Source organism: Perkinsus marinus (genome assembly GCF_000006405.1).
Source record: "Perkinsus marinus ATCC 50983 genomic scaffold scf_1104296936976, whole genome shotgun sequence".
NCBI lineage: Eukaryota > Perkinsozoa > Perkinsida > Perkinsidae > Perkinsus > Perkinsus marinus.
Genome location: NW_003213971.1, coordinates 375694 through 387825, shown reverse-complemented (window position 1 = coordinate 387825; position 12132 = coordinate 375694). Strand labels below are relative to the sequence as shown.

The 12132-nt window shown below is 44.6% G+C and overlaps 3 protein-coding genes and 2 non-coding genes across 5 annotated transcripts in view; 2 read left to right on the top strand and 3 right to left on the bottom strand.

Annotated features, from left to right (window-relative positions):
- Positions 1–878: 878 nt before the first annotated feature.
- Positions 879–2054, top strand: Pmar_PMAR001438 (conserved hypothetical protein; the record flags this gene model as incomplete). Its single annotated transcript, XM_002783541.1, has 4 exons — positions 879–883; positions 947–1057; positions 1099–1153; positions 1983–2054. 4 exons carry the CDS (start codon positions 879–881, stop codon positions 2052–2054), a joined length of 243 nt encoding a protein of 80 aa, XP_002783587.1.
- Positions 2055–3315: 1261 nt separating this feature from the next.
- Positions 3316–3388, bottom strand: Pmar_PMAR001437. Its single transcript has one exon. It is a non-coding gene; the product is annotated as a tRNA-Arg (tRNA).
- Positions 3389–5819: 2431 nt separating this feature from the next.
- Pmar_PMAR001436 (Gamma-glutamyl hydrolase precursor, putative) lies at positions 5820–7023 on the top strand. Its single transcript, XM_002783540.1, has one exon. The coding sequence runs from the start codon at positions 5827–5829 to the stop codon at positions 6829–6831; it is 1005 nt and encodes a 334-aa protein (XP_002783586.1). The 5' UTR covers positions 5820–5826; the 3' UTR covers positions 6832–7023.
- A 936-nt stretch (positions 7024–7959) lies between these two features.
- On the bottom strand, positions 7960–8032 carry Pmar_PMAR001435. The gene has a single exon. It is a non-coding gene; the product is annotated as a tRNA-Arg (tRNA).
- Positions 8033–8555: 523 nt separating this feature from the next.
- The window catches only part of Pmar_PMAR001434 (conserved hypothetical protein), a gene marked incomplete at both ends in the record, with an annotated part of 7398 nt that continues 3821 nt past the window's right edge, over positions 8556–12132 (bottom strand). Inside the window, 7 exons of the mRNA XM_002783539.1 lie at positions 8556–8708; positions 9046–9189; positions 9376–9508; positions 9556–9611; positions 9664–9765; positions 10344–10447; positions 11355–11493. Of these exons, the coding sequence (XP_002783585.1) occupies positions 8556–8708; positions 9046–9189; positions 9376–9508; positions 9556–9611; positions 9664–9765; positions 10344–10447; positions 11355–11493 (831 nt within the window). The remainder of the gene's footprint in view (positions 8709–9045; positions 9190–9375; positions 9509–9555; positions 9612–9663; positions 9766–10343; positions 10448–11354; positions 11494–12132) is intronic.

Genomic DNA, 12132 nt, shown 5'->3' with positions numbered 1-12132 from the left:
ATAAAGGTATGATACCATTCCAACCCCCCAGATAGTACAAACATCAGAGAAATACGATATGAACGAGAAAAACACCATGCTTAGTAAGCATTGCTTACCGTTTGTCACTAGCGACTTCCAGATCGATTGCAGAGCGGGTTGGGGCTCCCAACTTGAAAGGTATCACAGTCATTCTAAGTCCCTTCAGATTGAGAGGTAAGTTGCTAGACATACCGTGGGAATGCGACATCAGCTTATTAGCCACTGTTTCCACAGTGATCCCGGCCGTTTCAGACTCAAAGCGCGCTGTTCTTGCAAGTTGCATGAAGCTAGCAGAATCTGCCCCGGCCGAGGATCGAACCTGTGCCTCATCTTTGGATGAATATTTCTCTCTTGCCACTACGTGACTTAGACTTGTAATGAGTGGAGTAGCAAAAGCGGGCTGCAGGCCCGCGTACTCACGCATGTATACGCAATTTTCGGGTGGGCGCAAGTTGGGACCCAAGGCTCGTCACGCGCCACAAAATTAAGCGCGCGCCCAAACGCGTTGAATGCGTTGTACGGACGGTAGTCGCTATAAATGAGGGGTGCCAACGAGTTTAGTATCGATCCGGCGCGGTATAGAGAGCTAGACACCACTGGCATTCATAGCGGGCCGAAGGCCCGCGACTCTCCTCGCGCAGCCCTCCGTACAAGCTTTGTCGAGAGTCGGACCACTTTTTGTCGACTGTCGGACCAGCGGGCAACGAAGCCGTTTTAAAGTGTGTTAAAACGGCCGATATCGGATTTTCTCACGAGCATAATCGTCCGTTGTCTCGTCAGTGCAAAAACAATCCAGTGCAGCACGAATAAATATGATGTTACCGCCTTACAGCCAAGACTCCTCCTATTCCTCCCTCATGGAGTAAGCCTTGCCCTCATCATCCTTTCCCGCTCCTCATACCACTCCTCCCTGAACACTCCTCAGATACCTCCGTCGTATGTTCTACAAGAAGCAGATGGATTTGGAATACACCTTCTCTCAAATGGTCTACCTCTGTATATCCCCGAGGAAGGTTTGTCAACTGACCATATACAGGTATCATAAAAAAGGTCCCTAACACCATGGCGTTTTGCCAGGCATCAGACCAAGGGTCGGTGGTCCAGAGACGATCCAGCGTTCGTCGTCATCCAGGTGAAATCATTCGCACCATAGTAGAGGCCAGTGGATAGTCTCAGATCCTCTTCCTGGCAGTATCAGGCATAGCTTATGGTGTGTGTTTTTCTCACACTTTCCTTCAAGTGTTGAGAGTCCTCCTCATCGGCATAGTCCTACACTTCCTACTACTAGGGTCAGTAGTGGCCGCGGGATGTAATTTTGTAGCAAACCGACACCTTAGAGTGAAGACCTTTCAAGGATTAGAGCAGGTAGTAGTATTAGTAGTCGTAGAGGCAACGTCAACTGAGGCTATATAACGCACACGGCATGTTTTATAAGGTGTAAATTTTACTACACCAGTCGTGGCGGTCTGGACACGGAAACTCTTCCGGGGCGTTCGATAAACATACTCAAGAAAAATAGTCTTGGAATTGTCTCGTACCCTCTAAAACCGTTTCCAAAATCGATCTTGGATTTTATCCAACATCCAGTACGACTGGTTACCCGTTATTTATTCAGAGAGTGCCTTTCCTCTACAGCTTCGACGTCCACTGTAACGCCTTCTTCCCAACTTTCTTACTACTGTAAGTCGCCTGTAAGTTTGTACCCCATGACCACTTCTCCCCCCTCAGGTATGTGGTGGAGTACTTCCTCTTCCCACTGCTATTATCAGATCGTCTCGTCTCCTGTATAGTTGCCAACACCCTCTGCTACATAGCCTTGATGTATTATTCTTATATAACATGCTTAGGCTACTCCACTCTTCCTTTCATACGAAATGCCCAAGTCTTCCTCTATCCAGCAATAGTCGGTCTGGTACTACCAAATGTGGACTAACACAGAAATCATCGTCGACGTGTTTCAGGTGCTTGCGGTGGTATTCACTTTTATGCACACCAACTTGAGCGTGAAGTTCTTCCACATTCTGGGGGTGTAGGAATGTCTTATCGTATCATTCGTGAACATAACTGTATCTTTTAATTCCCAAAGACTTCGCGTTTGGAGTGTATAAACGCTAGAAGGGATTATCAGGCTATTCCGAAGTGCATCACACTTTCGAAAGTTATCTACCAAAGGCAACTCTCTTTCTTTCACTATGTGCTGTACTGACTCGCCTCTATCAGTGATGGCTGGCCGAGCGCATATGTTCGACGCGCCCATCGGGGCGTAGGGCAGGCAAGTGGATGATAGAATCTGAACATCGCGGTAATCTGTATTTGACAAGAGAGGTAGTGGGGTTCCCTTACTCCAATTAGAGTCAGCAAGTAGTGGCTCTCGGCTGTTTTTTCTAGAAAGTGCACTCGATTGAATAGCATGGAATTGGACGTCATTTTGCGAGACGGGTTGTATGGTAGTAGTATAGTCAAGGTTCGCATGGGTGCACTAACTTACAGATAACAGAATGTCTACAGACCTTCATCTAAGAGAATGTCAATCGGCTTTTGTTGCAGAACATTTTCTCCAGCAACCTTGAATGGGGATAACTGAGCGGTCTATGATAGATGCGATGAATCGAGCACAGTCATAGGTCTTACTGCGGAACGGCATTAGGCAGTGCTGGAATAAATCCTCAGCTGAACTCAGGAATCTCCTCACTAATTATAAAAGTTTGTATATGAACTCAGGGGTAAGTGCACCGAGATTTTCCTCAATCTTTTTTGTCGGAATTTCCGCAGACGTCACCCACACATGTAGTCGAGCATGTGCATATTTTCCCACACCAGCATTGGGTATAGCTGGAAACATGCGGTATGACATCCGCTGGCGTTATGCGGGAGCAAGCCAACAGCCGATCACGATGCATGCCATTGATCAAAGCGATAGTTCGCATGCTTTTGCATCCACAAGTTTCTTTCCCACATACGTGCATGCGTTGGATTCATAGTGCGATCAAAGTATACAGGAGAATCGATCGATTCCACAGGAACCTGCAGAGTTACAATTCCACTCAAGTTTGAATTTCGCAAGTTCTGTGACCAGGTTGAGGGGACGAGTCACGTTCAACTGGAGACAAGTTCCGTAAGTCGGTTTCTCGTGCTAGGTTGAGAACATCAGCTTGAGATGTCGCAAAACTTTTTCTCTAATGAATGCCCCGATGAAGTAAAGGAACACGGTACGCTGGGCGTCGTCAGAGTATTATCGGCGTCGAGAGTTGATTTGGAATGTGTTTAAGAGAATTCTTGCACGGTCAAGAAAAACGATCTCGGTGGGACTCGAACCCGCAATCTTTGGTTCCGAAGACCAACGCCTTATCCATTAGGCCACGAGACCTGTGAGTCCTCTATCTACCGCGCAAGGTATCGGCAAAACCCAACTTACTCTTCACTGTTGATGTCATTTTGTACACAGTTTTTCATCAAACTCAAACTATCTCTTCAATTAGTCCTCTCCCTTCAATGTGGCATCAACTTTAAAGCGGCTTCGCAGATTGTGCTCTCAGACATCAGAAGTGTCTCGCATTCCAGGGCGTCCACACCCCTCAGTCTACGAAGCCCGTTTGCGTGCGTCGCCTCCCCACCGTGTAAAGCCCAAGTTAGTGGGAATCTCACTGTAAGATCCGAGTCTGACTTTCTCGGTGTTTCTTGAGACAACTCTTAAAGCAATCCACTGCTTACTTGGCTAGCCAGGTTCTCCTTCTGAGACGCGTCGACCAGAAGAGCATGTTTGGCTGACATCGAGAGCTGCGAGAAACTTAGCACTCAGTCAGTCGAAGTGGGACCTTAAAAACCGAGAACCCCTCTGTCAACAAGCATTAGGACAGGCATAGTACTGCTACAAGAACTGCCACTCGGTTGACATTCGAGGCCTGTCACAGTGGCAGAGTCTTTCTCGAGTCTGCCATACCATCCTTTGCGACGGTTGGCATTGTAGTTTTTAGCACAAAAGTAGCAGCCCGTCCCTTTTGCAGCATCACAGAAGGGTAGGGTACGCCAATTCAGTGGAGCGATATTCTTTATACCCAGCTTTGCTTTGCGTTCCCGAGACTGGCGAGTCTGTACACCTTCTCAGGCCCACTTCTGTATATACTTCTTGGGATCTGTTCCGAGGGCAATATTACATGCTGAGCATATCTGGCATGGAACGTTCTTCAGAGCTAGCATATCGGTTGCCTCATCGCCCCGTACCGTCTCGATCTTAGAACGAAACGATGGTCTAGTGATGGGGACCCCCCTATTATTGTGCTGAAATGCACATAAGAAGCAGAATCTACCTTTGCACGGGGTGGCTGGCGTCATAGTGGTCATTTACATCCTATTTCACTACTTAAGTAAGCACGTTAAGGCGCCTTAAGTTTAGGAATACTTAAGGCGCCTTAAGTTTCTGTGCATATACTTAAGTATTCACGAGAAGCATTTCACAACATGCGTACTCAAGGAGCAACTTAAGTATTCCTTAAATTTTATTAAGGTAGAGCCGACCCTACCTAAATAGATACTTAAGTACCGTGTTCGAATATTGCAGCCCACAGGGGTTGAACCAGGGACCCTTCGAAGTACGATGCTTTGATATTGCATCTCGCAGGGGTCGAACCGGAGACCTTACGAATGGCAGCACGGTGCTCTCCCACTTGTCCAGAGAGGCAAAGAAATCGAGCCAAGAGTTCATTTCCTTCACGCAGCAAAAGCCGAATCGAACTTCACAATATGGTCACCTTTAAGAATCAGCCACTGCAAAACGTCGAGGAGGCAATGTTTGCTGCTTGTGAACAGGAGATGAGGATCTGGGTCAATCACAGTCATCTCGAATAACTCTGATTGACCCAGATGCTCCAGTGGATGGTGTCGGGAACGCTCTTCGCAAGAGCTACGTTCGCAGATAGTTGCAGCGACTTCGAGATATTTCAGTGATTTGCGTCACCTTAAGTTCACATGAGTATATTTTCTACTTAGCGGACCGTTGAGTGACTTATTCTAGCTAACATTGTAATTCGTGGGAAATCTCCTTGCAAATCGTTACCAATGGTAACTTACCATTGATACCTTACCCATGATCGAGGAAAGTAGTTGCGAAACAGTAAACGACCATAGAAACAGCATACCTCAGATATGAACTGCGCCGATCGAGTGGTAAACAGACAACCTTACCACTGTAGCATTTACACCACGAAAGTAAACGTGTAATTCTATTCTATACCTGTAACCATGGTTAAGTAGATACTTAAGTACGCCTTAAGTTAAGGAGCTCCTTAAGTTGCTCCTAAACGTTGTGAAATGAGTTGAGTACTTCTTAAGTATACCTTAAGTAACTCCTTAAGTTGCTCCTATATTTAAGGCGCCTTAAATTAAGTATCCTTGTGAAACAGGCCCAGTATCAATCGACATATCGGCACGAAGATGGTTTGAAAATTGCTATGTGGATATTCACTTCCTTTAACTCATGAATATGATGTTGCAGTAGCGACGTTCGAACTATTGATATCCCCACTGTGGTATGCCTCTATCTTTGTTCTTAACCTTGGTAATTTAGACTCTTCCGTCACTCCGTTGTCGAAGCATTAGAAGCTTGCGTGTGCGTGCGAATTGGTCTGCACGCGGGCGATAGGCTTCATGGTTGATTATCACTTGAAAGGTTTGTGCTCACTCGGATACATATAAAGGACAAGCTGACAAGGACGCCCACAGCTCAATAAATTGGCATGCTCTAGGATGAATGACTTTTGGCATCTAGCATGAGTTAGTTTACTTCAAGTCTGTCATTTTTTCTTTCATATGCTAACTCGTCTAATAACCCAGCTCTGTGTTATTGTTACCCTAGCAGCTGCGTTTAGCGGACTTCGTGGTTTAGAAGGGGACTTTATTCGAAGCCCGGTGGTTGGTATTCTTGCTCATCCTCCTACAAAGTACATACCTTACCCATACGTTCTTGAATATAATGTAAAGTATCTCGAAAGTGTTGGTATACAAGCTGTCCCTCTTCACTATGACGATCCTAATCTGAAGTCCCTTCTGGCCAAGATAAGTGGCGTTCTCTTCACGGGGGGCAGCCTCGATGCGGACCTTCGCTTTGGTCACCCATACGTCGATGCGGCCAAGATGATCTACGATTATGCTGTCGACAGGTATGCTAACAACGACCCGTTCCCTATTTTTGGTATTTGTGAAGGTCATCAGCTCCTCGCTCTTCTAGCCGCCGGAACCCACGAGGTTATTTTAGAAAGTCAATACACGACGAGGAATGTCGCCCTCCCTATCAAATTTGTTAAAAAAGGAGGAGACATGCTGAAGTCCTTACCTCGTCATGTAAGAGAGATATTGCAGACTCAAAACGTGACTGCAAATATTCACTCTAACGGAGTCCCGCCGGAAATGTGGAAGACCTACAAACAACTACGTGAACAGTTCAAGATGACCAGCACCAGCGAGGATCCGGTCAACCACAAAATTTTTTCCGCCAGTATGGAATCGAGGGCGGGGAGGGCGCCTATGTACAGCGTAGAATTCCACCCAGAGATGATCAACTATGTTTGGCATCCCGCCCTAACAGGTGCTTTACCTAAGACGGCCGAATCAGCTCTTGCTGCGAACTCATTGGCTCTTTTTATCGGGAAGATTTACCGTGGCAAACCTCATAGATTTGATGACCTTACCCAGCTGGCAAAGGCCTTTTTTCATAAGGAGTCTCTCCTATGTCCTACAGATGCCGTTCTTGTTCAAGGCTTCTGCCACTATAATATTTCATCTCATCATTTGACAACCGGTTGGACACTTGTGTAAGGCAACACTCCTACTGCTAAATCTCACTTCCCGAGTGGTAGTCGATCACTTCTTGGAAGAGTTTTTTCGTGTCTTTGTGGTACTCTTCTGCCATGGTGCAGTGTTCGAGGCGCAAGAAGCCGTGCCCAGAGCCGAAAAGAGTCAGTACGCTCTTGAGAGCAAATGTAGAATACATAGCCGATCAATTCTTGTTTGCTAGCTGCTCATGCACAAAGCTTTTTCTACAATAACGCGTATACCCCCGTTGTGGTGTTCGTCAATCACGCCGTGATTATTACGGGGCTCCTGTTATTACAGGAACTCAACACCTGTAAATAAAGATACATGTTTTATACAAACAATAGTGGAACTTTGCACATAGCCTAGCTGTTATGGAAGAAGACAGCGAATTGTGTGCCAACACAATTACATCTCCCTCCCCTTAAAGAAAAACCAATTACAAAGACATCGTTCTTCTCCAACATCATCATCTTCTTCTTCCTCAACAATTAATGATTGTAGAATCTTCAAGTCGCGAGAATGAACGACCGAAGCATTGTCTAATTCCACACGATTAGGGCCCAAAATACGAGTTATCACCGCTGGATTACAACGTGGAGACATCTTAGAATTAGGTTGGCTAACCTGTATCATTACTTGTTGGTCAATATTCAACTGTTTATGAGCCACAGCAATTCTTTGGACATTCGTCTTTAGCGAATCCGCCCTATAGTTAGACAAAACAACATGCCTATCAGGATCCTGTTGACGATTAGTTCCAGTCAAGAGGTTCGTACAAGGATAATACATAAGCACATCGGTAGGAGATATACCTTTAACTCGCTTAACAAGCGCATTATTAATTTCGACACACACTTTATCTAATATATCACACCAACTAGTGAGATCAGTGCCAGCAACTCCTTGTAGCCTGTAACCAGGTTGAGGGGACGAGTCACGTTCAACTGGGGACAAGTTCCGTAAGTCGGTTTCTCGTGCTAGGTTGAGAACATCAACTTGAGATGTCGCAAAACGCTCTAATCAATGCCCCGATCAAGTACAGGAACACGGTACGCTGGGCGCTACGAGAGTATTATCGGGGATTGATTTGGAATGTTTCGAGGAGAATTCTTGCACGGTCAAGAAAAACGATCTCGGTGGGACTCGAACCCACAATCTTTGGTTCCGAAGACCAACGCCTTATCCATTAGGCCACGAGACCTGTAAGAGTTGCATTCATTGCACCCTCTATTCATCGCGCACGGTATCGGCAAAACCTAATTGACTCTTCGCTGTTAATGTCATTCAAGGCACTTCACAGAATCGTAACAGCTCCGCGAAAAAGTGCCGGAATACGACGTTTTCCACTATCTCTCTAATTAGTCCTCTCCCTTCAATGTGGCATCAACTTTGGAGCGGCCTCGCAGATTGTACTCTCCGACATCGGTCTCGCACTTCACGGCGTCCACACCCCTCAGTCTACGAAGCTCGTTTGCGTGCGTCGCTTCCCCACCGTATACAGCCCAAGTTAGTGAGAATCTCCTTGTGAGATCCGAGTCTTGAGTTTCTCGGTGCTCAACCGTTTTCAAGTCTTAAATCGATCCATTCGCGTTGTTACCATATTACTACCAGTTCACTTGTAAATTCTTTAAATTGACCAAAAACGTTAGCTCGCATACCCTCACTCTGAACTCAACAATGAAGCATAGCCGATACGTTGGTAAGTGATTGTGAACAACAGGTAATCAAGCCAGTTGGTCAACCATAGTCTTCCAATCGTCGTACTTTACGCAGTACAGTAATCTCTTACGCGCCAGCATCTTCCGAGTCTCAGGGTCAATACCGTCTCCTCGAGGGAAGGGCCACGTTACTTGCCATTGTGCATGGTCTACGAACACCTGAAAATCAACACCATCTCGATTCTAGTCAGCATAAAGGGAAGTATACACTTAGTCAGCTACACGTATTAATGACAATCAGGAAATTCTGAAGAATTCTGGGTGGTTTTCCCACGCTTCAAATAGTAAGAAAACTTCCCAACGCAGCTGAAGAGATCGACCAGATTCTTACCATGAACCAATAAGCCAGTGTTGGAACATGTCTGGTTTCCTATTATCGCAGTTTACACATGACTCAGGGTAGAAAGGTGCCAAAACCAACAAAAATTATCCGAAATTTTCCTAAAGTTTCCAAAATTTTCCAATAATTTCCATTTTGTCACCAACACACGCATACCTCATCCTCGAAACATATATATCTTCTTTCCTTCTTTTCCATCTCTAATCGAGCCTTCTTCCTTTTAGCCGCCTTCACTTTCTTACCACCCGGCATTACCTTCGAAGGGGCCGCCGATGGATCCACATAATATGACGTTAGGAACTGAAAAACATACTTTCCCGGAAAAAGCTCACGATTTTCCGGAAAAAGCTCTTGATTTCCCGGAAAAAAAACTTTTCCGGAAAAAGCTCATGATTTTCCGGGAAGTTGATATTTGTCACAAGTTGTGACCAACATCAACTTAATGACGATAACACGAATCCAAATTCCACATGTTCACCCTATTACCAACAAATGAGTAAACTTATAATACTTCTTCTCCTCAACTGGGCAATGCGCCTCTTCCGACAGGCTCCACGCGACGTCATCTTTGAGGACTCTGTGAATACCCGGGACCAGCTCAGAGGGAAGGTTGATCATTCTGATGAGAGCCATCTAACTATAACATTATCATCCTACAAGACCCACCTCTCATTGATCATTATGCCACAGCGAATTCCACCAGTAGCTGATACCATCTTTCCCTGAAATATCCCCAAATTCCACGATAGAGCACCATGAAATGCCCATCCTTACAAAGGCTTCCTTGACTTCATCAGAATCCGCATGCTTATCGACCTGTTGCCTTAAATGCTCTACTAGTTGTTGCATACCCTTGATCTCCTTCGAGTATTGTGCCTGAGAACGAGTGCTCTGATACACGCGTAATTTTTTTCCATAATTTTCGAGAAGATTCATAATATTTTTACCGTTTCCTAATAAATTCTGGGATGTGAATTTCTCACTCGCCGTTATATACGATTAACGCGTAAGAATATGACCGTTTCACTCAAGTATATAAAAGCCCTGCAAAACTACTTAGCCTAAAAAACATAAAAAATGAAGTTTTACAAAAATACGTCCGTCTGAGACACTCCGGGTATTCCGGGGAGTTTCACCCGTTTTACGTGAAGTGGCGTAATACTCTGTGAAAAACGCGATATTCGCGGTGATATGCAGTAGTCGTGAAGTATATCTTTCACTAGTGTTTTTCATATCACTAGGGTGGTGAAACTCCAATAAACTTCTCCTGCGTCTCGATTTCGAAATTCACATTAATGAAATCCAATTCTGGCTCAGAATTTCTGGGAGTGGTCCTAAAGCTCAGAAAAAGTCTAGTGAACAGACCTACTACTCCGTGAAATACTGAATTTTCGATTTTACCCAAAAAATAAATACCTTCTTTATACAACAGCGAACAACATCATCCCCCTTACCGGGTTCAGGATAGTCGCCACCGCACAGAAGGCATCATCGTTATCGCCATCTTTTGCTTTATTCTCATCACCCGACTTGATAATCGTACCAATGTTTTGTTGATCTGAAATCCATGACAGTTTTTCCCCGAACATTCGGAAAACCCCTACGCCTTCACTTTGAATTCCTCGTACTAGGAATTCGTGGCGAAGTGACGGCGATCGCTAGCCCATCGCTGAGAACTCGCGCGCCAATATTCCTCAGAATTCCATCTTCCCGAAAACCATCGTATTTTTCTGCATATCTTGATCTAATTCATCTGAATCTATTCCTAGACTACCAAATCACCGTAGGTATTGCAAAATGCACGCACGCACAACGCTAAATAACATTTGATAGAGTATATGTTCCGCTCGCCCCGCAATTCCCACAAGTGTCCTCAAACTACCCTGTGATCCCTCACACTGAGCCGGGGGACAATTGTGTAACACGGTCTAAATTTCGCTCGCCCAAACCGTTTCATAAGATTCGATCACGGTATTTCATCGATTACAATTATTAGTTGCTATATCACTTCGGACTTAGAGTTGTGTTTAGTTGGCCTGGTATAACATATCCTCACAAATTTGCAAGCGGTGTGGGAAAATATGCACATGGTCAACTAAGGGGCGTATTTTTCCTCAGGCAAATTCAAAAAATTTGCGTCAACGAATGAGAGTTTCGAGCTGAAACTTACGTGTGTTGGTGACAATATGAAAATTCTAAGAAAAATCTACGGAAATTCTTGTTGTTATTCGTATATAATTTCAAACTGTATCGAGCGAATGTCTGACCTCAGCTGAAGAAAATAATCATATTTTCCAACATTGAAGTTTCACCCGCGATATGAAAAACACTAGTGAAAAAAACATATTTCACGACCACGGCATAGCGCGAATATCGCCTTTTTCACCGAGATTTACCACACTTCACGTAAAACGGGTAAAACTCCACTGTTTCCAAGCAAAATAATTTCATGGCGCGTGACTCACCAACAATGCATTGAGCCAAACTGCCAACATCATACTCCTTGCCATCCAGCAGCCTAGTTATCATCATCCTCACACCATGGTAATCGTCATCAGTCATATCTTCAAAACGAAACGCAGCCTCAAAGGCATCTTCCGAAGTCTAACACCAAAAAAAAATAAAATAAATAAAAATAATAATAATTTCACCCCTGTTATGAGAAACCCTACTGAAAAACATATTTTACGACTACCGCGCAGAGAATCATCCACAAATCTATAATTCTCCCGAGAGGAACTTAAATTTTGAGCTCTCCACATGGCGCTCAAATTTTTCCCACGTGAATCTCATCACATTAGGAACATTTTTCCCATTGCTATCAAACCATGAGGAACGCTATTTCTCAGAGCTGAATAGGTCCCTGCTACTGCATATCACCGCAAATATCGCGTTTTCCACCCAGTTTTACGCCACTTCACGTAAAACGGATGAAACTCCATCAATCAAAATGAGATAATTCATCACAATATAACAACTATAACGATTATACAATATCATATAAGAATCAAATAATAGAGTTTCACCCGTTTTCCGTGAAGTGGCGTAAAACTGGGTGAAAAAACGCGATTTCCACGATGTGTAGTGGTTTGTGAAATGCGTTTTCCATATCACGGGTGAAACTCCAATAGAATAAACATTGGTAAAAAATATATAACTTCGTACGTACTCCATTACATATCCGCCGTAGTATAACACCACCGAGAACCCTTCTTACTGCTTCTATCTGTTCACCATCACTGA

What these genes read in the sequence shown, in the direction of transcription:
- Pmar_PMAR001436 (XM_002783540.1), top strand. Translation starts at nt 5,827, where the DNA reads ATGCTAACTCGTCTAATAACCCAGCTCTGTGTTATTGTTACCCTAGCA.